This window comes from Tachysurus fulvidraco, chromosome 3, assembly GCF_022655615.1.
Source record: "Tachysurus fulvidraco isolate hzauxx_2018 chromosome 3, HZAU_PFXX_2.0, whole genome shotgun sequence".
NCBI lineage: Eukaryota > Metazoa > Chordata > Actinopteri > Siluriformes > Bagridae > Tachysurus > Tachysurus fulvidraco.
Genome location: NC_062520.1, coordinates 27,135,320 through 27,156,916, shown reverse-complemented (window position 1 = coordinate 27,156,916; position 21,597 = coordinate 27,135,320). Strand labels below are relative to the sequence as shown.

At 38.8% G+C, this 21,597-nt stretch overlaps 1 protein-coding gene across 1 annotated transcript; it reads right to left on the bottom strand.

Moving 5' to 3' along the window:
- Positions 1-101: 101 nt before the first annotated feature.
- Positions 102-20,755, bottom strand: si:dkeyp-84f3.5 (uncharacterized protein LOC334144 homolog). Its single transcript, XM_027153714.2, has 3 exons — positions 20,562-20,755; positions 18,857-18,930; positions 102-3,301 (listed from the first exon to the last, which is right to left on the bottom strand). Exon 3 carries the CDS (start codon positions 2,964-2,966, stop codon positions 1,164-1,166), a length of 1,803 nt encoding a protein of 600 aa, XP_027009515.2. The 5' UTR covers positions 2,967-3,301; positions 18,857-18,930; positions 20,562-20,755; the 3' UTR covers positions 102-1,163.
- Between the last annotated feature and the right edge of the window lie 842 nt (positions 20,756-21,597).

Sequence of the window (21,597 nt, the reverse complement as noted above, 5' to 3'; positions counted from 1 at the left end):
TATTTGGAGTTACCAAAGTAAAAAAAGAATTATTGGAATTTATAGAAAATTGTTTCACCCCACCCTGATGCACAAACATAAAAAATACATTACACATGATGTAAAATATTGAACTTTATTAATACAAGTACACAAGAGATCTGCAGTTGTGTTTCAGTCATTATTAAAAAATCACCTCACACCACAGAAACAATTACCAAATATATATGTATAGTCTTTACAGCAGAACAGGATAAAGTCAGATGACAATTCAGAACTAACTTGTCCTCAAATCAGAATTGGTCTCCTAACTGCAAATGCAGTCATTATATTTGAAGTTAGTCTTCTGAATTAAAAGCACTTTTCCTTGGCAATGGACCTGGGGTGCATTTTGTAATCAAGCATGATTTTAGTCCCAAGAAAGCCCTCAATATAAATCTGCATATTCATGCATCAGTGAACTTAATTTCAACTGTACCCAAGGCTCTAACAAAATCAACTTACATGACTTCACCCCAGACTTCTGACAATAATGGCTGAACCAGACAGAACCAAAATGCCAGACCAGGCTGTTATTTTAAGGGTACATCTTGGGTTTTAGCAGTAAATCTTTAGCAGAAATTATTCTCTGTAGTCAGTTGCTGTAAAGGTATATTACCTGATGGCACCAATATTATATACTGTGCATACAAATACTTTTTTTTCAGTACATCTTTTTATAAATTGTTAAAATAATGGAAACTTATTTCTATGAGCAATATACCACCCAATATTTAACCAGAGCCTACTAAAGAAAACTGGGAAGGGAACTAAACATGTAAACAAAATCTGTCTTGGTAATCAGTAAGTGGCAGCTCTGAAGACATTCAATATCAAATGAGTACACACTGCAGTCAGATATGAGTGGGGTTCTGTAAAGGACAAACCCAATGTTTCAGGGTAAGTGACTAAATGTAAGTGAAAAATGAAGATGGATAGACAGCTAGGTGTAAGAACCTTCACAGTAGGAAACAAATGGTTCAAAGTACCAACTTTTAGTACAAATTCAGTTTTCTCTTTTGAAACTATTTTAGAAAACCTTGATGCAATCAGTATGTACTTGATTTGTTGCACAACATCGCAGCTGTGGCATTGTATGAAACAGTAAATCAACAGATCAAGATGCCGTCTCTTCAAATTGTCTTTCAACCATGAGTGCTTTGATGTTTGAGGAATAGTTGTAGTTCTGTGAAGGTCTCAGTACATTCAGTGCATTCATATAATACATCTTTTGATTCAGCATCTGACTCACTTCGTTCAACACTCAAATCATCTTCATTTTCCACATACTCTGTATTTGTCTCTGCCTCTGTTGGGGATGCTTCCTGACCATGCTTCTCAGATCCTTCTTTATCATGATTCTCTAGATGGCGCTCAAGAGCAGAGCGGAAGGTGAAGCGACATGGACACAGAGGACAACTTAACAATACCCGAGAAGGGTTTATTCTGTGGTATCGGCCATGTCGCTGAAATACGCCAAGTAGCCTAAAGACTCTACCACAGTCCTTGCATTTGTAGGTCATCCGGTGTTTGGGTTGAGAGGTCTCTTGAGTATCTGGCAACTCCTCGTTTTCTGGTGGTTTTGGAGACTGTTGGTCTACAGTGTCCTGATCTTCATCATCACTCCCATTGCCTGTCTCCATTTTTGGTGACTCATGTGTAGCAGTTTCATGTTCTTGGTCTAACTTTTCACTATCTGCCTTAGGCTTTATGTCTGAACTATGGTACATGGCAACATGCCTTGTGACATCACATCTTTGTGGAAAGTGTCTACCACAATAAAGGCATGTGTGAAGGGTACCCTTATGGTATCGCATATGTCGGGAAAGGCTACTGGAGTGTACAAAAACACGATGGCATTGTTTGCAAGGAAATACTTTAGAGTGTGGATTACCTCTGGAAGCACCTCCTCTTGGTCTACCTCTCATTCGTGGCCTCAATAGATCCATTCGTTGAGTTTGGTGTTTTGAAACTGTTTGACGCATTATACCATAATAATTAACTGATTGTCGTTTAATCTCAGATACTGGCTCGGAAGAGTCCTCATCTGGATGATCTGAAAGATGATGCTCTTTCAAATCTGACAAGCAATTAAAGTGTCCTCCACACAAGCCACAACGATATGATCGGTCAGTAGAATCATCAGGAGAATGGGAGGCACTTTTTTTAGGACTACTCTCATCTTGTTCCTGTATGTTCTCTTTTTGTGTGGGATCATCAGTTGCTTTGCTGATATAAGAATGATTAAGCAGATGGCTCTGCAAGTCTGATAACCAAAAGAAACGCAGGCCACAAATCTTGCAAGGATATGATTTATCTATACCGTTTTCACGGTCCTCATCAAATTTACCTGAACTCCTGGATCCAAGAAACCCATGCCATTCTTTCTGATGTAACAACAAGGTCTCTTGTCTTAAAAAACGTTTTCCACAATGTCCACAACTGTAAAAACGTTCATGAGCATGATTCTGAAGGTGCCCACGAAGGCTCTCTCTATCATAAAAGATCTTGCAACATAAAGTACATTTAAACCCTTGTTCAAGGGGACGATAGCGTTGATGTTGTTGTAAACTTCTCTGGTTCCTAAACACTTGACCACATCTCTCACATCTACACTGGGCATGGTCTCTTTCTGCTACTTTGCTTGGCAAGGAATCCTGATAATGTGCTGGGTTCGACAATATCTTTGACATGGGTTTTCCAAACAAGAATGAGAAGTTTGATAAAGCAGATCTATCAACCACTGTGAGTGTTCCATTTTCATGAAGTGCAAATTCAATAGGTTTGTCACAACCATTAGCTGCAGTTTCAGAAATTGAAGAAAATGGGCCAATGGGTCCATGATTTGCCATGTGATTGATCAGTTTTGGGTACTGGCCAAACCCTTCACCACATTCTGTGCAGATGAATTCATTTCCAATTGAAAAATCAACTGAATTGTATGCCATGTCTATTCAACCAAGACTTAAAATCTGATTTAGGAAACTATTCAATAAAAAAGTGAGAAAAGATGTGGGATAAATATAACATTAATGTGTTCCTAAAAGATAATTTAGAAACTCCAAACATCTAAACTTTCCATTGAAAGCAATTACAATAATATAATATTTTCCCCGATTACATCAATTCCTCCCTCTATTAAGGAGGTTGTTGATTCAACAAGTCTGTGATCCCCAAAGTACAGATGGAATAGAGTGAAATCTGGGATCTAGAAATACTGGATACCAAGCATAAAAGGTATTCCTTTCATTCTCTCGCTTGTCATCTTGAGTCAGGACAGCATCTAAAAAAGAGAACGGGAAAACATGAGTTAGGAAAGAATGTGCAACACATTAGTTCAGTGGATGTCAAATGAAAAGGAAATTCAGTAATATCTATTCGTTCTATATTTCCTAATTCAAATGATTATTTTACTGTGAGGAATTCAAGGCATAAAGACACAATATTACTGTATAGAGCCCCTGTTTGATCATGACCTCTAGTGTGTTACCTCTAGAGTGCTACGAAAAACAAATAGTGCAATGGTGATAAGAATATTTATTACCATTAAAACAAAAAGATAGCTTGCATTCAATCATGAATTAATGACAAAATGATATGTAATACTGAATTTCATGAATGACAAAAGCAAACTAGAAATGTATAATGCCTATAAAGCAGGTCACTACTTGACCTGAAATTCAACATCAATGTATAAAGGTTTGCTATATTAAATATACACCACATTTGCAAATCCAGACAAAACTGTTCCAATATTTCCATTGATATCTTCTGAAGTACATCAATACTACATAGGAGCAAAAAAGTTGATTTCTGACACTACAGATGTTTCAACAGTTATGCCTCCAGCAGGTAAATGTGTGGTGATAAATATGTACACTATATTGGGAAGACAAGGAGGCCCAAACATAGAAACTAAAATGGTGAAACAAAGAAATGTTTAAAGTATCCAATTAGGTACTTAATTGTCACATACACTACATGGTCTCCACTCTTTTAGGAAGCCATTTCACTGGATATTGGAATATGGCTATGGGGATTTGTCCACATTCATCCACAAGAACACCAGGAAGGGTAGGCGAGAATACAGCTAGGATTCTAATTCCTCAAATGCATAAGGTGTTCAGTGAAGTTGATATTAGGGCTTTGAGGCCACTAATGTGTTGAGTTGTACATTAACTTGAGCAAACCATGTCTTAACAAACCCTTACTTTTTCATGCTGGAACTAGTTTAGGGTGCTTCATCCAAAATTAAGAGAAGACAAATTAAAGGAAAAGCTTCCAATGTTTCGGCAAAAGTTTAACAAATACCAACAAAATTTTGGCCATATAATATAAAAGCACAATGCAGAGCAACTGGGAAAATCTGGAGAATTCATCTAAAGAATTTGTCCACCCCTGCTCAACTTTTCCCAAATAAAAATATAAACCTTTATCTGGGAAATAATGGTTCTGTGTGTAAGGCTCTGGGCTGCTAATGCCAATGTAATGTGTTGAAGTCCTTAAGCCACTAATCTACCACTGTGGGGATCTTGAGCAAAACCTTTAAATCTGCCTGCTCCAAGGACACCTTTGTCAAGGTTGCACATGGTCTTTGAACATCCCATATTAGGATGTCAATCTCAAAGGTTTTAAATGCCCGGACTCATCTGATCTTGCTTCAACAATCAGCACCTGGTTCTTCTAAGCAGTTGTCTAGAAACTGAAACTGAAATAGTTGATGCTCACAAAGCAGGAGAAGTCTATAAGAAGATAGCAAAGCATTTTCAGATGCCAATATCCTCTGTTCGGAATGTAATTAAGACATGGCAGTCATCAGGAAGAGTGGAAGTTAAAGCAAGATAAAAATATCAGACAAAACAGCTCGTAGGATTGTGAGAAAAGCAAGTCAAAACCCACGTTTGACTGCACGATACCTCCAGAAAGATCTGGCAGACACTGGAGTTGTGGTACACCATTCCACTATAAAGAGATACTTGTACAAATATGGTCTTCATGGAAGAAAAGTCATCAGAAGAAACCCTCTTCTACGTCCTCACCACAAAAATCAGCGTTTGAAGTTTGCAAATGAACATATAAACAAGACTGATGCATTTTGGAAACAAATTCTGTGGACGGATGAGATTAAATAGAATTTTTTGTCCGGAATAAGCAAAAGGTACGTTTAGAGAAGAAAGGGCACAGAATTTAATGAAAAGAACCTCTGTACAACTGTTAAGCATGGGGGTGGATCAATCATGCTTTGGGGTTGTATTGCAGCCAGTGGCACAGGAAACATTTCACGAGTAGAAGGAAAAGTGGATTCAATAAAATTTCAGCAAATTTTGGCTGCTAACTTGATGCCATCTGTGAAGAAGCTGAAGTTAAAGACAGGATGGCTTCTACAAATGGATAAAGATCCTAAACACACCTCAAAGTCCACGGTGGATTACATCAAGAGGCGTAAACTGAAGGTTTTGCCTTCGCAAACTCCTGACCTCAACATAATTGAAACTCTATGGATAAACCTTAAAAGAGCAGTGAGTGACAGACAGCCCAGAAATCTCAAACAACTGGAAGACTTTTGTAAGGAAGAATGGGCGAAGATACCTCAAACAAGAATTGAAAGATTCTTGGCTGGCTACAAAAAGTGTTTACAAGCTGTGATACTTGCCAAAGGGGGCAGTACAAGGTATTAACCCCGCAGGGTGCCCAAACTTTTGCAGATGGCATTTTTTTGTTTTCTGTTATTTTGAAACTGTAAATGATGGAAATAAAATCTAACTTTTTTTTTGACAAATTATAAGAATGCTTAATCTGTAATTTGATGCCTTTTGGAGATTTTTCCCATCTTTTCTTGGTTTTATGAACATTAATACAAATGTTTACCTGGGGTGCCCAAACTTTCGAGCCCCACTGTACCTTTGGAAAAGTGTGAGCTAAATGCACAAGTAAATGCTTTGAGGTATTTTCCAGACTAGGTAAAGAGGTGCATAAAATATATAGGATAATCATAAATGACAATTTTTTTGTCATAAATGTTTAAGTGGGATCAGCAGGATGGGTGAAATGTACAGAAGAGTCAGTCATAATAACAGACATTGTTTGATAATGTTTCAACTGGCAAGTTTCAGATTTCTGAAACATCCACAATGTGAAGAAACCTAATATCAGTTTGCTTTAGAATTCAGACCCTTTAACCAGCACTTTGTTGATGTTGACCCTTGGCACTGATTGCAGCTTTGAGCCTTTGGTGGGATCAATGGTGCTACAAGCTTGATACACCAGGATTCAAGGAGCATAGGCAACAAACAAAAGTTTTTTTAGTGACACAGACATGGGATTACAAAAAACGTAATCTTTATGTATTTTTTTCTGTCTGCTTAGTGTTGAAATTGTGTTTTGGTTTAGCTAAGCACCTTAGGTGAAAGAACCTGGACATCACCACTGCATCAATATGGCTATCCAATTTAAGATCAGATTTAAAACCAAAATTAGCTATCAGGGGTCTAACATGCAATGCCAAGGGACACAGGTCAACAGGGGGAGACTTGCAGGAGCCACATGGGCCAAACAATGTGGATAACCTAGTGGATCAGGTGTTGGACACCTGATCGGAATCCCATGTACGCCAAGGTTCACCTGCTAAGCCCATGAGCAAGGCCCTTAACCCTCAATTGCTCAGTTGTATAAATTACAATAAAAATGTAAGTCACTCTGAATAAGGGTGTCTGCTAAATGGCAGAAAAGTAAATGTAATGTAAACATCACCAGCTCTGTCTTGTTATCATTAAAATATAGTTTTACACCATCCAAGCTTTAAGTTCATTAAGACATGCTAGGAAATGTGCAATAGAGAAATCCTCCTTTCGCTTTACAGGTATATAGATCTGGGTACCATCTTCATAACAATGGAGAGATCCCATGGTGTCTAAAGAGGGATCCCAGGGGAAGCAAATAAAGCGCAAAGATTAATGGCCCCAATACCGAGTCCTGTGGAAACCCTTAGGACAAAGGAGCAGGGGAGGATTCAATACTAGCAAGACACACAAAAAAAGTACTATTTGTTAAGTAGAACCTAAACCACACTAAAACAGGGCTACAAATACCCACAAGTTGATCTAGGCAAGATATTAGAATGTGGTTCTCTGTGTCAAAGGCAGCGGTTAGGTCTAGCAGGACAAGGATCACAAAGTCACCAGCATCAGGCGCAATAAGGATGTCATTAAAAACCCTTAACAAAGTTGACTCTATGCTATGCATTGTTTCAAAGCTGGATTGGAAAACCTCCAGAATGTCTTGTTCACCAAAAAATGATTGTATGTATACAATTGTTTCTAAAATCTTAGAAAGGAAAAGCAGCCTGGAGATGAAGGCAGCTAGCACAGAGTGATCAAGACCAGGTTTTTTGATTTGTGGTTGTACTACTGCATGTTTAAGATCAGTAGGAACCACACCAGAGGATACATTGTTGTTAACAAAATTGAGAACCAAATGCCAAAAAATGTCTTTAATCGAGGGGGAAAGCATCACGGAGAGAACTTAAGGGGTTAATATGGCAAACCTCATACTTTAAATGTGAGAGTTAATGGCTGAAAACAGTCAAAAACAGCACAGCAAGGAACGGAGACAGAGGTGGCAGTAACAGCAGGAGAGATAAGGGCCCTGATAGTGTCAAACTTATCCACATAAAACTGGAGAAAGACAACTCCGAGGAGGCTTCCAAGCAAGCAGAGGCATTAAAAACAGAGTCAATTGTATTAAAAAGCACATGTGGATTATGACAGTTAGAGGGAATTTTGGATGAAAACGCTTTCTTCTGGCCTTTTTAATAGTGATCTGATAATTACGCCAACAATCTTTCAACAATTGAAGCGACACTTGCAGTTTGTCCTGCTGAGTACCTGAGATTAGTCATTAAACCAGGGCTCAGATTTAACTGTTGAGTGCTTTGTCTTTAATGGGGCCACACAGTCAATTATTTGTCATCACAAAATCATTCATTGAGGATTCTGATGGATTATGGAAAGAAGCTCTTACACAGTCTGGTCATGAGGGCCCAAATGCTTCAGTACCTTTTTCCAGATGACCGGAGGGTGAAGAGTTTGTTTGAGGGGTGTGTGTTCATCCAGAATGCTATTTGGCTTTGCAGATGCAGCATGTGTTGCAAATGTCCATGATAAAGGGAAGAGAGACCCCAATGATCTTCTCAAGTGTCCTCACTAGCTGCTGCAGGGACTTGCGATCCAGGACTGTGCAGTTCCCAAACCAGACAGTAATGCAGCTGGGGGAAGAAGTAGTTAGAGGCTGCTGGGGTTTCTTGGTGATGGAGCTTGTTATGAGTGACAAGGTGAAGTTCTCTGCTAGATGAACACCAAGAAATTTGGTGGTCTTGATCTCTAAAGATGATCTGTCGATGTTCAGCAGAGAGTGGTCGCTCTGTGCTCTCCTAAGGTTGAGACCAAGTTGTTGGACCTACACTAGGCAGTTAGCTGTTGCACCTCCTCTCTGAATGCTGACTTGTTGTTCTTGCTGATAAGACCCACCACGGTCCTGTAATCGGCGAAATTAATGATATGGTTTGATCTGTGCATTGCTGCACAGTCATGAGTCAGCAATAAGCTGAGCCTGAGGGACTTCAGTACTCAGTGTGGTGGTGCTGGAGATGCTGTTCCTGAACCAGACTGACTGAGGTCTCCCAGTCAGGAAGACCAGTATCCAGTTGCAGAGGGTGGTGTTCAGCCCCAGCAGGCTCAGCTTCTCAATCAGGTGCTGAGGGATGATTGTGTTAAATGCTGAACTAAAGTCTATGAACAGCTTTCGTACAAAAGTGTCTTTATTGCCCAGTTGGGTGAGGGCTAAATCAGGGGTCGGCAACCTTAAACATTCAAAGAGCCATTTGGACCCATTTCCCACAGAAAAAAAAACACAGGGAGCCACAAAACCCATTTGACATCTAAAATGAAGACTGCATATATAGTTTTTTTTACCTTTATGGAAAGTATAGAAAAAACTGTAGTGTCTTGATTTATGAAATCATTTATGAAATAGTTTGAACTAACCTTAACAAAAAGACACTGGGTTGAAGGTTACTTTCAAATAAAATGTTCAGTGTCTAATTGAGTCCTCTTCGTATTCATGCCAGGGCTCTCAAGTTTTGAAGACAGGCAAGCATGACATCCAACCCCCACCCCCCCAATTTTTTTCATTCTTTCCCAGATAGTGCTATTTTCTGATTGGCTATTGTTTAGCCTCTTTTTTTGATTGGCTGATAAATGTCAGGCTCGACTAAGAACTGAGACGTGCTTGATTCCTGCCCGGTTCCATAGAGACAGCGGTGCGGACTGATACATTTTGATCTTATTAAATATATGATAAATAGTCAAAAAGTTTTCTGCGTGAGAAATACTATGTGTGGCAGAAGAGCAGGAGAAAAGACAGAACTGAGTGACTGTCACTCTCAATGCGTGACACTTGGTAGCCCTGCATGACATTAAAATTTAAACTTGCTGGCTGCAGCAAACCAAAAATGCGTCTGCTTCAGTGTGTCGGATTTCACAAGTCGGCAGTTATGACGCATATTTTGAGCGACAAAAAAAATTTGAAATGGTTTATTTTAATTACAAGAACATCATAATCTTAGAATTTAGAACTAACTAAAATATAATAAATTTAAATCAAAGATTTATTTTCCAAATCTTCAGGGAGTCGCAGTAGAGGGATGAAAGAGTCACTTGCGGCTCCGGAGCCGCAGTTTGCCGACCCCTGGGCTAAATGAAGGGCTGTGGCTATGATATTGTCCGTGGTGTGGTTTGGAAGATACATAGGGGGTCCAGTAAGGGTGGTAACTGGGTCTTGGTGTGCCTCATGACGAGCTTGCACCTCATTACAATGGGTGTGAGTGTGACGGGACGATAGATTCACACTGTAGACTACTTTGGGATGGGGACAATGCTGGTTGTCTTGAGGCACGTTAGAACAACAGCGCTGCTCAGAAAAATGTTCAAGCTGTAAGTGAAGACATCCGCTAGCTGTTTTGCACATTCCCTTAGCACCCTGCCAGAAATGTTGTCTGGTCCAGCAACCTTCGGTAGGTTAACTCTGCGTAGAGTTCTCCTCATGTCGGCCGTGGATAGACAGAGTACCTGATCGTTGGGGGAAGGGATGGTTGTCCTTGACGCTATGTTGTTCTGCACATCTAACCGAGCATAGATGTCATTCAGCGCATCTGGGAGGGAGGCATCACTATCACAGGCAGGTGAAGTTGTCTTGTAGTTTGTGATCGAATGTATGCCCTGCCACATGCGCCAGGTGTCTCCGCTGTCCTGGAAGTGGCTGTGGATTGTCTGGGCATGTGCAAGCTTAGCAGTTTGGCCCTTGCTGTACTTGGGGCTGCCCTGTCCCCTGTTCTGAAGACTATGTCTCTAGTCTTCAGCAGCACATGCACTTTAGCAGTCACACAGCTTCTGGATGGAGCATGTGGTGATGGTATTGGAGATGATCACGTCATGAATGCACTTGCTGATGTAGCTGGTCACTGATGCCATGTACTACTCCAAGTTGATGAAGTCACCGTTGGTTGCAGGAGATGAAGATGTTCCTGTCAGTGCACTCTAAGCAGTCATAAAGAGAAGAAGTGGCTCCTGCTATACAGGTTTTCACCTGCTTCAGAACCGGTTTAGAGCTTCTGACCAGTGGTCTGTATGCTGGAATGAGGAGATGTGGTCTGAGTAGCCAAGGTGGTGATGGTGGTGGGGCTCTGCACGATACGCACCAGGAATGTTTGTGTAAACAACAATTCCCCTCTCATTGCAAAGTCCACATACTGATGGAATTTAGGGAACACTGATTTGAGATTTGCATGATTGAAATCTCCGGTGATGATAAATAGTCTGGGGTGAACGTTCTGCAGATCACTAATAGCCCCATAGAGTTCACATACAGCCTATTCAGCATTAGTGCTGGGGGGAATGTACACTCCGGCAATGAAAACCGTGGTGAATTCCGGTGGTTAATAAAATGGCCTGCATTTAACAGTCACAAACTCCACTAGTCATGAGCAGTAACTAGAAAAAAGCACTTGTACCATTCTGTGTTGATGTAAACACACACACACACACCACCACCACGAGCCTTAAGCGGCATTCACACTGCACACGACAAACGACAGCCGATAAACCGGAAGTCATTCATTTCCTATGGAGAGTCTCAAAGGGGCTGCGTGAGGTGCCGGCCATCTGCGGATCTGCAATTTTCTGATCCGTTTTGAGCGTTGGATCCGTTAAAAAATTTTAACTTGTGCAACTACACCGCATCCGATATCCCGACCGGATGTGATATATTAAAATGTTGTCCAATCAGGTTCGTGTGCGCGAGGTGATAAGAATTATTGAAAAGTATTAATATTAACTTTAGTCATTTTTAAACTTTATCAAAAACAATCGTTTTGTTTTAAATACATTGGCATTGATAAAAAAAAGTAAGAAATTATTAATATATTGTATTATTTTTAATGTTGTGTCCATGTTTACTCAAATTATTTGCTGTCTTTCTGGATTTATTGTTGCATTGATTGATTGTACTCCTTCAATAATTAATTCCTTCATTCACCATGATAAATGGAGGGAGAATACAGGCTCTTGCTTTTGCTCTCCTTTACTGGATACGCAAAAGAAAACATTGCAAATCAGTGATGATAAAACACTACCTGACTCGGAGAAAAAGTCTCGGTGATTATCACTGTTTAGTGCAAAAGTTGCACCTAGCTTCTCTCCCATGTTCACGTCTACAAGACCATATTGCACATTCCGTGCGACTGTCACTAAGGGGCGAAATCCGACAGTCGTTTCCGTTTGTCATGTGCAGTGTGAAGGCTGCTTTATTGTACAGAGCTGCATTTCTGCGGGCACGAAATGAGGTGAGCCAATAAAGCTGAATGGTGGCGTCCGGAACTCTGACGCTGAGCCACGTCTCCATGACAACAAAGACGTAACAGTTTCTAAACGCTCGCTGTGTAGTGCGTTCGAGTCGGATGAATTCCAATTTATTGTTCAGGGAGCAAAAAAAGGTAAATAGCACCATACTCTATCCGGAGTGGCCGCTGCGTTCTACTGCCGGGCCGCCTTCTTGGAAACAGCAACAGGAGAGAAACTAGGCAATTAAGTCCCGTGTATGAGGCGGTGGCCAAGCTGCTCAAACACAGCAGAGAACTGACCAACAGAGAAATGATTAAAAAAAAAAAGAAAGGATTAAAAAACCTAGCAGGCACAGGAGTTTTAACTGCAGGACAGGAAAAGCCCACCTCAAACAGAACAGGCATATAGTCAGAAAACACAATATCACAGATCTCCAGGTTAAACACACGCAAGCAACATGAATGTATGTCCAGGTTCATCTGTTGGACCAGCCACAGGTTTGACCAGATTGAAGAATTCAGAAAGATATAAAATGTCCTTCACTAAGGGCTTGTCAGGTGAACACAAATAAATATGAAAATCCAGAAGAACAAGGACGCGGTCATAATTAGGCATAATCCTTGTCATAAAATATAAAAAGTCTAGTCTAATCACAATCACAGGAAGTGAAGGAGGCTTTGTTGAAATTGGAGCCAGAGGGAGGCTGGGCAACAGGGCCGAGGCACCTCATTCTCCGGGAAGCCGACATCCAGAACCAGACAGCCATCATTTGTATCCAGTAAGTGTCAGCATACAGAGAATCTGCGTGATCCTGAAGGCAGCAGAGACATCCAGCAGATGAGCTTTCAGACACACCGACAGGCCTCCACGACAGCCACACCTTCGCCGTCTAGGCGGAAACGCGACAGAAGTAGGGTGGAACCCCCAAAAGAACGTTTTATTTATTTTTGTGAGAGACAGAATAACAACAACAAAAATCCATAAAACCGCATTTCAAAGAAGTTCTATAACTAATTGATTTGCATTTTAGGGAATGAAAGAGGTATTTGATCCCATCAATCAACAATGTTTCTGGCTCCCCGGTGTTCCTCTTAAAGGGAGTGCTCCTAATCTCAGCTTGTTACCTGTATAAAAGTCACCTTTACACAAATACAATCAATCAATCAGATTCCAAACTCTCCACCATGGCCAAGCCCAAAGAGCTGTCCAAGGAAGTTGGAAATAAGATTGTCGCCATTCACAAGGCTGGATTACAAGGATTACAAGACCATCGCCAAGCAGCTTGGTTAGAAGGGGACAACAGTTGCTGCGATTATTTGCAAATGGAGGAAACACAAAATAACACAGTCTGGGGCTCCATACAAGATCTCACCTCGTGGAGTTTCAATGATCATAAGAATGGTGAGGAATCAGCCCATAACTATATGGGAAAATGTTGTCAATGATCTCAAGGCAGCTGGGACCATATTCACCAAGAAAACAATTAGTAACACACTATGCCGGGCAGAACTGAAATTCTGTAGTGCCCGCAAGGTCCCCCTGCTCAAGAAAGCAAATGTACAGGCCCTTCTGAAGTTTGCCAATGGACATTTGAATGATTCAGAGGAGAACTGGATTAAAATGTTGTGGACAGATGAGACCAAAATTGAGATTTTTGGCATCAACTGAATTTGCCGTGTTTGGAGGAGGAGGAATACTACCCATGACCCCAAGAGCACCATCCCCACTGTCAAACATGGAGGGAAAAACATTGTGCTTTGGGAATGTCTTTCTTTTAAGGGAACAGAACAACTTTACTGTATCAAAGGGACGATGGAGAAAGCCATGGTGCATCAAATCTTGGGTGAGAACCTCCTTCCCTCAGCCAGGGCATTGAGAATGGGTCATGGATGGGTATTCCAGCATGACAATGACACAAAACTCACTGCCAAGGCAACAAAGGAGTGGCTCAAAAAGAAGCACATTAAGGTAATGGAGTGGCCTAGATACATAATAATAATAATAACAACGATGATAATAATAATAATAATAATAATAATAATAATAATAAATAATAATAATAAAAACTACACTGACAATATTAGTCAACAAGCAAGTGCATTCCCAAACTGGAAACCAGAACTTGGTGAAACACAAACTGCAAATTAAGCACCATTTCTTTCACAAAGACACCGATCACATGTGGAAATTTGGCACTGTTTGGGCCCAGAGTTCAGTATGAATGGCAAAGTCTGATCCTAATGAAAATGGCTCTAGTTCTTGAAACTTCTGCCTCTTTACCACCGGAAAGAACCGGGTGCTGGTTCAGAGCTAGCGCTAGTGCTGGTTCAAAGTTGGTTCCACTGGCGAACCTTCTAAGAACTGGTTTGCCTTTCCACCAGCTAGAGAGCCATCACAGCGCCGAGTGTGACGTCACTGTCACGTGTCCCATCAACGTTAGCGCAGCAGCGGCAAACACAAACACAACAACAATGGCGGATGTTGCTTTACTGTTAATGCTCATGGCTTTGCGAACCTACATTGGCATCCAAACTCGGCGAATAAAACATGTACGTGCAGCTCCATGTAATCTGTATAAACAGAGGTTGTAATCGATAAAGTACATAACGTTATTTTATCGTTAACACAGAAAAAAGTTAGCCTTAGCATGTAGCTACTTACTATCATGTGTGCTGATAATGTATCATATCGCGGTAAAGTAAAAGTGTATTAAACATTAGTATACTTAAGGTACATTATCAAATGCGCTAACAGTAGCCCCGCCCCCAACCACGAACACAAGCGGCTCTTACGTCTAGACCAGCAACGTTTTGGTGCTACTTAAGAACCACTTTTCCTGGTTCGGAGCCGGTGCTTTTGCGGTTGAAACAGAAAGAACTGGTTCTAAATTAGGCTCTGGTTCCGAACCAGCACTCCAACTGCCTCGGTGGAAAAGGGGCATTAGTTGTCTAGGATGTCAAGTGAATCCTGTTGTGGTGCACATCAGACATTGAGACTGTCCTGTGTGTCCTGTTCTCAGAGTGTTGGCATGTTCAAATTGCCATGGTTAATTCCTTCATTATGTTCAAGTTCAACTTTATTTCAGTTCCCGAAGGCAATTGTTGTTGCAGCATACAGGCATATCACAAAAATGCTGGGTAAAGGGTTATTATAATTATTGATCTTTAAAACCAGACATTTTAGGTCCGGTGCAAATGCCATCTGCATGGGTAAAATATTCTGGTTCCAAAATTCCAGGAATGACTGCATGATGACATGCACTGAATCTAAGACCTTTATAAACCTGTCTGTAATTGAATTATGGACTTATCACATTGACTCCAGACTGTAAAATGGGTATAGAATTACTCCTCAATGGTACACTACAGAGGTATCAGTACACTACAGTGGTGTGTGTTGTGTCCACACCTTAAATCCCACTTCATTTATGACTAATGACACAAACACTATTATAAAGCAAGCGGTTGACAGAAAAATGCAATGACAAACTGTGCAATGGTAGCTTAGCTTTAATATCAGCAAAATCATGGTGTTCATCATTGAGTTTAGGAATTCCTGTGATTATGCTCCGGTCTTTCTCTAAGGAGACATGATGAAGAGAGTTCCTGGGTGTCCACATCATGTCAACACCACCTCACTTGTTAACATAGCATAGCAGCCGCTATTATTTCTGAGGAACCTCAAGAAAGCAAATCTGCCTTAATAACAGAGGGTGGCTTTTTACCATTTCACCACAGAAAGAATGCTGGTCCTGCATTCTGGTATGATACACAAGTCGCACATGTCTGCACTGGGTCATCAGTACTACTCAGAAAATCACTGGAATACAAATTCCAACCGTAGTGGACCTCTTTCAATTCACAGAATTAACATTTTCAGGGATCCACACTCGCCATCATCTGTTCACGTGGGATTTTGCCCTTTTATTCATGCTAGACTGCACTAAATTACATGCATATACTCTATTAACATCTCACAGGTGATCATTCACACATTTTCGTTGGAGGAAAGGTGTTGCATGAATTTGATATGTCAGGCTTCCCACAAAATGTCCCAAAGATCTCATGCATTTCAGTTATGTGATTTAACATATTTTATCCCTGATTTTCTCCCTAGTCTTGGCTAATTCTCACCCTGAAGTTAAGTCTACCCCATTATATGACAGCTTCAAATTAGGGAGGATGAAAACTTTCATATGTTTCTCCAGGACAAGTGAAGCCAGCCAACTACATATTTTGCAGGAAAGCACTATATGCCTCAATTAGCATAAAAAAGTTCACATGCAAATGTTAATATGATTATTATGGGAAAGTTTAAGCTAGGGATGTACCGATCCGATATTTTGGATTGGTATCCGCGCCGATCCAAGCATTTTGAGTGGATCGGGTATCGGTGGTGCGTGACCGATCCAAATCCGATACCTATGGTCATGGGTGTCGGAACCATTATAAGTGGGTGGGACAGGACCCACCCACTTTTTAAGACCAATAATATTGGACCCACACACTTTTACCGTCTCTATTCAGCGCATATGTCTTTTTTTATTACTATTATTTTTATTATTTAGCGCTGCCAGTCGAAACCATTCTGCTTGAGGAATGCCCTAATAAATTAAACCTACAGCATTGGCCACGCTACTGCTTCCTGAGATCCATGGGCGTCGGAACCATTATATGTAGATGGGACAGGACACACCCACTTTTTATTTACTTCCAACGCCCATGCCCATGGTGGTTGATTAATGAACATCAAACATCATAGACAATTGCTTGAACTTATAAGAAAAACACACTTATATATTAAATTATGTTAAAGTAAATAAATATAATACATTTTATAGGAAATATGTTGCACAACTGCCTGCGACAGACAGGGAAGTTTAGCAGGCACCCTTTCCATTTACCTCAGCACGTTAAACATGTCGCTCATTTGGGTGCAAGGTTTACTGTTTAATACATTTTGCATTGTGTTTCAAGAGTTCTAATATAAGATTAACTTTACAATATTGCCTAATTTACTTTAAAAGGTGCCCTTCTACACAAAACCGTTTTTACTTGTATTTTTTTATATGTGTTAGGTCCATATGTTTTTGTGTTGTCGGGAATGTGAAAATGAACAGCTACCTCCCCGGTCAGCTCTAGCCACCGAAAAAAATAAGCGGAGAAATCAGGTCAGTTAGAAAAGCTGCTCAGAGTGACGTAGAAATGATTGCGCTCATTACTGTGCTCTTCCACTTGAGACCGTGCCCACAGAATTCGTGTAGCTCAGTGAGTTTCCTATACAGCAAGGATATCTGAACGTCAATATACCTGAAGAAGTCATTCTGCTGCAATTCCAGGTGACTGTAAACAAAGTTCCTCTATCCAAGGCTACTTATTGCTCTGGGTGAATGAATGGTCATGCTCTCATAACCTAGTGGTTAGCCAATTGGAGCCAAGCAGCATAACTCATTGAATATTAATGAGAACTGACACAAATCGAGTTGAGTCTTCCTGCAGGCTTTCTATACCACACTAGAATGGCTTGAAACAAGGTAACCAAGGCATTTTTTTCCACAAAAAAATGTTCCATGGTAAACTTCAGACATTACCACAAAAGTAATGAAATACATGTGACAGGGCATCTTTAATAATTGCAGTATATATGGTTTAGATTATTATACCACTAACTTTTAAAAGTACTGTTTGCTACTGCATTAATACTTTTTTTTAAGGTTTCATTTTTCATCCAGTAATGGGCATTTTTATATTTCTTTGCCAGAAACAAATAAATCTTAATAACTAAGCGAGTTGTATACATTCTTTAGTTTTAAAGGTAGAAAAGAACACAGATACTGGATCGGTATCGGCCGATACCGGCAAACGCTGGTATTGGAAAAGGATCGGTAGAGAAAAAGTGGTATCCTTACATCCCTAGTTTAAGCCATCCCCTTGTTCATGACAGCACAGGCAATTTTGCTTTTGTGGAGTCCCAGCAATCCCAGACGGCTGTGACATCATCAGGATTTGAAACTTAACCTCCAGACAATAGGATGAGTAAAAGAAGCTACAAAAAGCTGTTTTTTTCTCTGCACTTACAGCATCAACTATAATATCCATTAATCTAGCAGTTTTGGGTGGTATTAAGATAAATTTACAAAAAGCATTGAAATAATTATTTATTTTCCAGTTAGGACAATGGCAAAAGCCTGCAGTCCATCTGGGATAGTTTAAGTTTACATTACAAATATTGTGAGTCTTAAACCACCTTTGTGTGATCAGATCGTGATGTATTGCTAAGGCACATTAGACCAGTTTCATAAACCAAGATGCATATTAATGGCAGGTATATAAGATCAGAAGCACATATGGCTGAATTAAGCACATATTAAACTGAATTAAGTTTATGTTTGTTTGGACAAGGCATGTAACTACCCACTGTGTTTTCTTCCTATGACCTCATGTCTTATATTCACTGCATTTTTTGGATATCTTGCTTCTCTATGACTCACCTTAATGGAAGATCTCCAAAATATAATAATTCAATTAAATTTGATTTGTATTGTGCTTTTAATAATAGACAATGTTGCAAAGCAACATTACAGAAATTAATATTTTACATTTAACTTTAACCCTAATGAGCAAGCCAGAGGCAAGGCAAAACTACCTGAGAAACCGTAAAAAGAACCAGATTCAAAAGGGAATCCATTCTCATCTGGATAAAGATAGTAATGTAACTATATGTATATGCATGTCTCTTCCTCATATTAGGATTTAATGGCAATATATGGCAAATTAATAAACAAGGATTAAGAAATGTCAAACAGTTTACTGTTAACCAACTAATTCAGTCTGACAGGTAGGTATAAATTACACAGATATGAAAGATCATTTATATTAGTAAGTCTAATAATAGCTCACATAACTTAAATAATGCATAGAGTTTGTAAAATTCATGTTACTTACCCTGATTCTGTGATGCACATTGACCTGCTCAGCCAACTGATCTCAGCACATACGAAATATTTCCCCTCAGATTTCTACAAACATTGCAATACAAACATAAAAATTGTGTTAAAGTTCATTCATCTTTTTTTTCTTCAAATAGCAGATACCTGGGACAGACTTTTTTTTTTTAGAAAAAAAAAAAACATTTAGCAAAATGCATGGATCACTAGTCTGCATCACTAGGTTTTACCAATTTTTACATCTAATTGTAATAAAAAATTTAAAGATAGAAGTCAGGGTAGCCTCTGTTTTCAGAAAAAAAATGGTACAGTAAAAAGAAGCAATTTAATCACTTTTACAGAATTTCCTTAAACGTCTAAAATATATAAAATGTAGATGCTATCCAGAAAGCATAACAGACCTCAATTTACTTTTTTTAAACTAAAGGAACACAGACTAGTTTGGTTATAAATGTAAAATTCTGCAGATTATGTATTAATATTTTTCAGAATATTTATGCATGTAATTTACAATGTAAAAAAAACAATATAGCAAAAAATATTATAAATTATGAATCTGGTTATTGTAGAAGTAGAAAACTACTGCAATCTATAAGCAACCCTGCTGTAATTAAACTTAAAATTGGGTGAGGTAATTGGTTATCATAATTTTTTGGTTGTTTTTACAAAATCTGTAAATTACAAAATCTGTTTTTACAAAATCTGTATCCTATCACTACCACTGTAAATAATTCAAAGAAAACAACCAGTACAAAACTAGATTAGATTAGGGTGGATCTTGCACACAATGGAATTGACCCTGTTATAAGTTACGTTTACATATTTGGGTTCAGAAAAATGCTTTGTACACATTGTATCTAGGGATTTAATTTTCACCACCGACTTGCATGGATTTAAATAGACAATTTATACTGTCATATTTTTTGACTAGGTCTATATGTTCTATAAGAAATTAATATCATAGTTAAAACCATAACATAATGTATCATATATATATATATATATATATATATATATATATATATATATATATATATATATGATACATTATATATGTGTGTGTATATATATAAAACCATAACATAATGTATCATATATATATACATATATGATACATTATATATGATACATTATATATATATATATATATATATATATATATATATATATATATATATACATATACATACATACATATATAAACATAGATGTGAAAACATTACAAATTACATAAATTATATGTATGATTATTCGATATTCATAAATATTTGTGGTACCTGTATTGCAAAAAGCGTCTCAAAATAATACAGGGGTATTTTCTGTTCCTAACTGACGAAAAAATGCACTTTTACATACAGCTGTACACTATTACACCACAGGCTAATACCCAACTGGATTAAGCGTCGCTTATGTATCAAATGCGGTACAGTATGCTAGCCATCTACATAAATATTAACGGTACCCGAACATTGTTATCTAAACTAAGCAGATTTTAATCGACAACAAATCAACACCATATAACTATTAGCACTTTATAACACCATATGATAATGGTTTTTAGATAAGGTCATTTTTCGAGCTACTTTGCTAGTTAGACTGGCATGCTAACTAAAAATTAGCCAGCTCTCTCGGAAAGCGTTGGCTAAATGACACTGCGTACGTTTAACAGGATTTATGTGCCTTGTATTGAAATGAACACTAACCGCTTTCATTCTTCGTGATTTCAACGTTTTGTCGTCTTTATGTGCATTGTTGATTCATCGCAAGCCACAACTTCCTTTCCTTTAACAACAACGCAATTTAAACAACGGTATAATGACAAAGTTGACGCTATGAAGTCCACGCATTACGCTTAAACACGCATGCGCAAAAACATGAGCATGCGTGTTTCGCATTCCGAATAAGAGTCGAAACATACGGTAAACATTTACACGAACCAATACGCTTCGAGATACGGTTTCACGCGTTATTGCGTTCAGATATGCATGACGAAAAAAAAACGTATTAACGGAAAGCGTGGGGTAGCTGAAATGTGACAGCATAGGGCACGTTGTTGCTGCGTTTTTCGTGTTTTAAAATGAATGTTTGTAACGATACACAGATAATGTTTTCGAGCTTTATAAGATTTATGCAGAGATTTTACTTTTTTTTTGGTAAAAGAACAAAACCAAAAATATGTACAGCAGTTTCAGCAGAAAAAAGAGCTACTGAAGCATAATTCTTTATTATTATTATTATTATTATTATTATTATTATTATTATTATTATTATTATTGTTGTTGTTGTTGTTGTTGCTTGAGGCAACAGACATTACAATACAATCTCCAGCAAGGTTTAACAAATGCACACATATTCTTAGTTTGGAAACATCACACACAGGCAGGGTTCTAATGGTCAGTGTTAATCATCATGCAATTTCTGTTCCATACTGTGTAAACACATTTCAGATGTATAGAAAACATGTCACAGCAAGGTGAAATTTTTTATTTACACATATTATGTGTATTTATACTGCAGAGTATGCAACAGGACTTAGATAATAATGTTCACATGGGGTTGCTGATTTCTCAGCTATTATGAGCACAACATGGAAGCCTCCTCACTTTGATTATGACTGACAGTTTAGAAATATTGTGTGCACTATCCCTAGAAAACTACTCACCTGTAGTTGCATACTACACTTAAATTCAATAGGTGACATTTTAGTTCATTTGAATACAGCTTTATGTAAACTTTTTT

Bases quoted from the DNA above. Each gene is read 5' to 3' on its own strand.
- si:dkeyp-84f3.5 (XM_027153714.2), bottom strand. From the start codon at position 2,966: ATGGCATACAATTCAGTTGATTTTTCAATTGGAAATGAATTCATCTGC.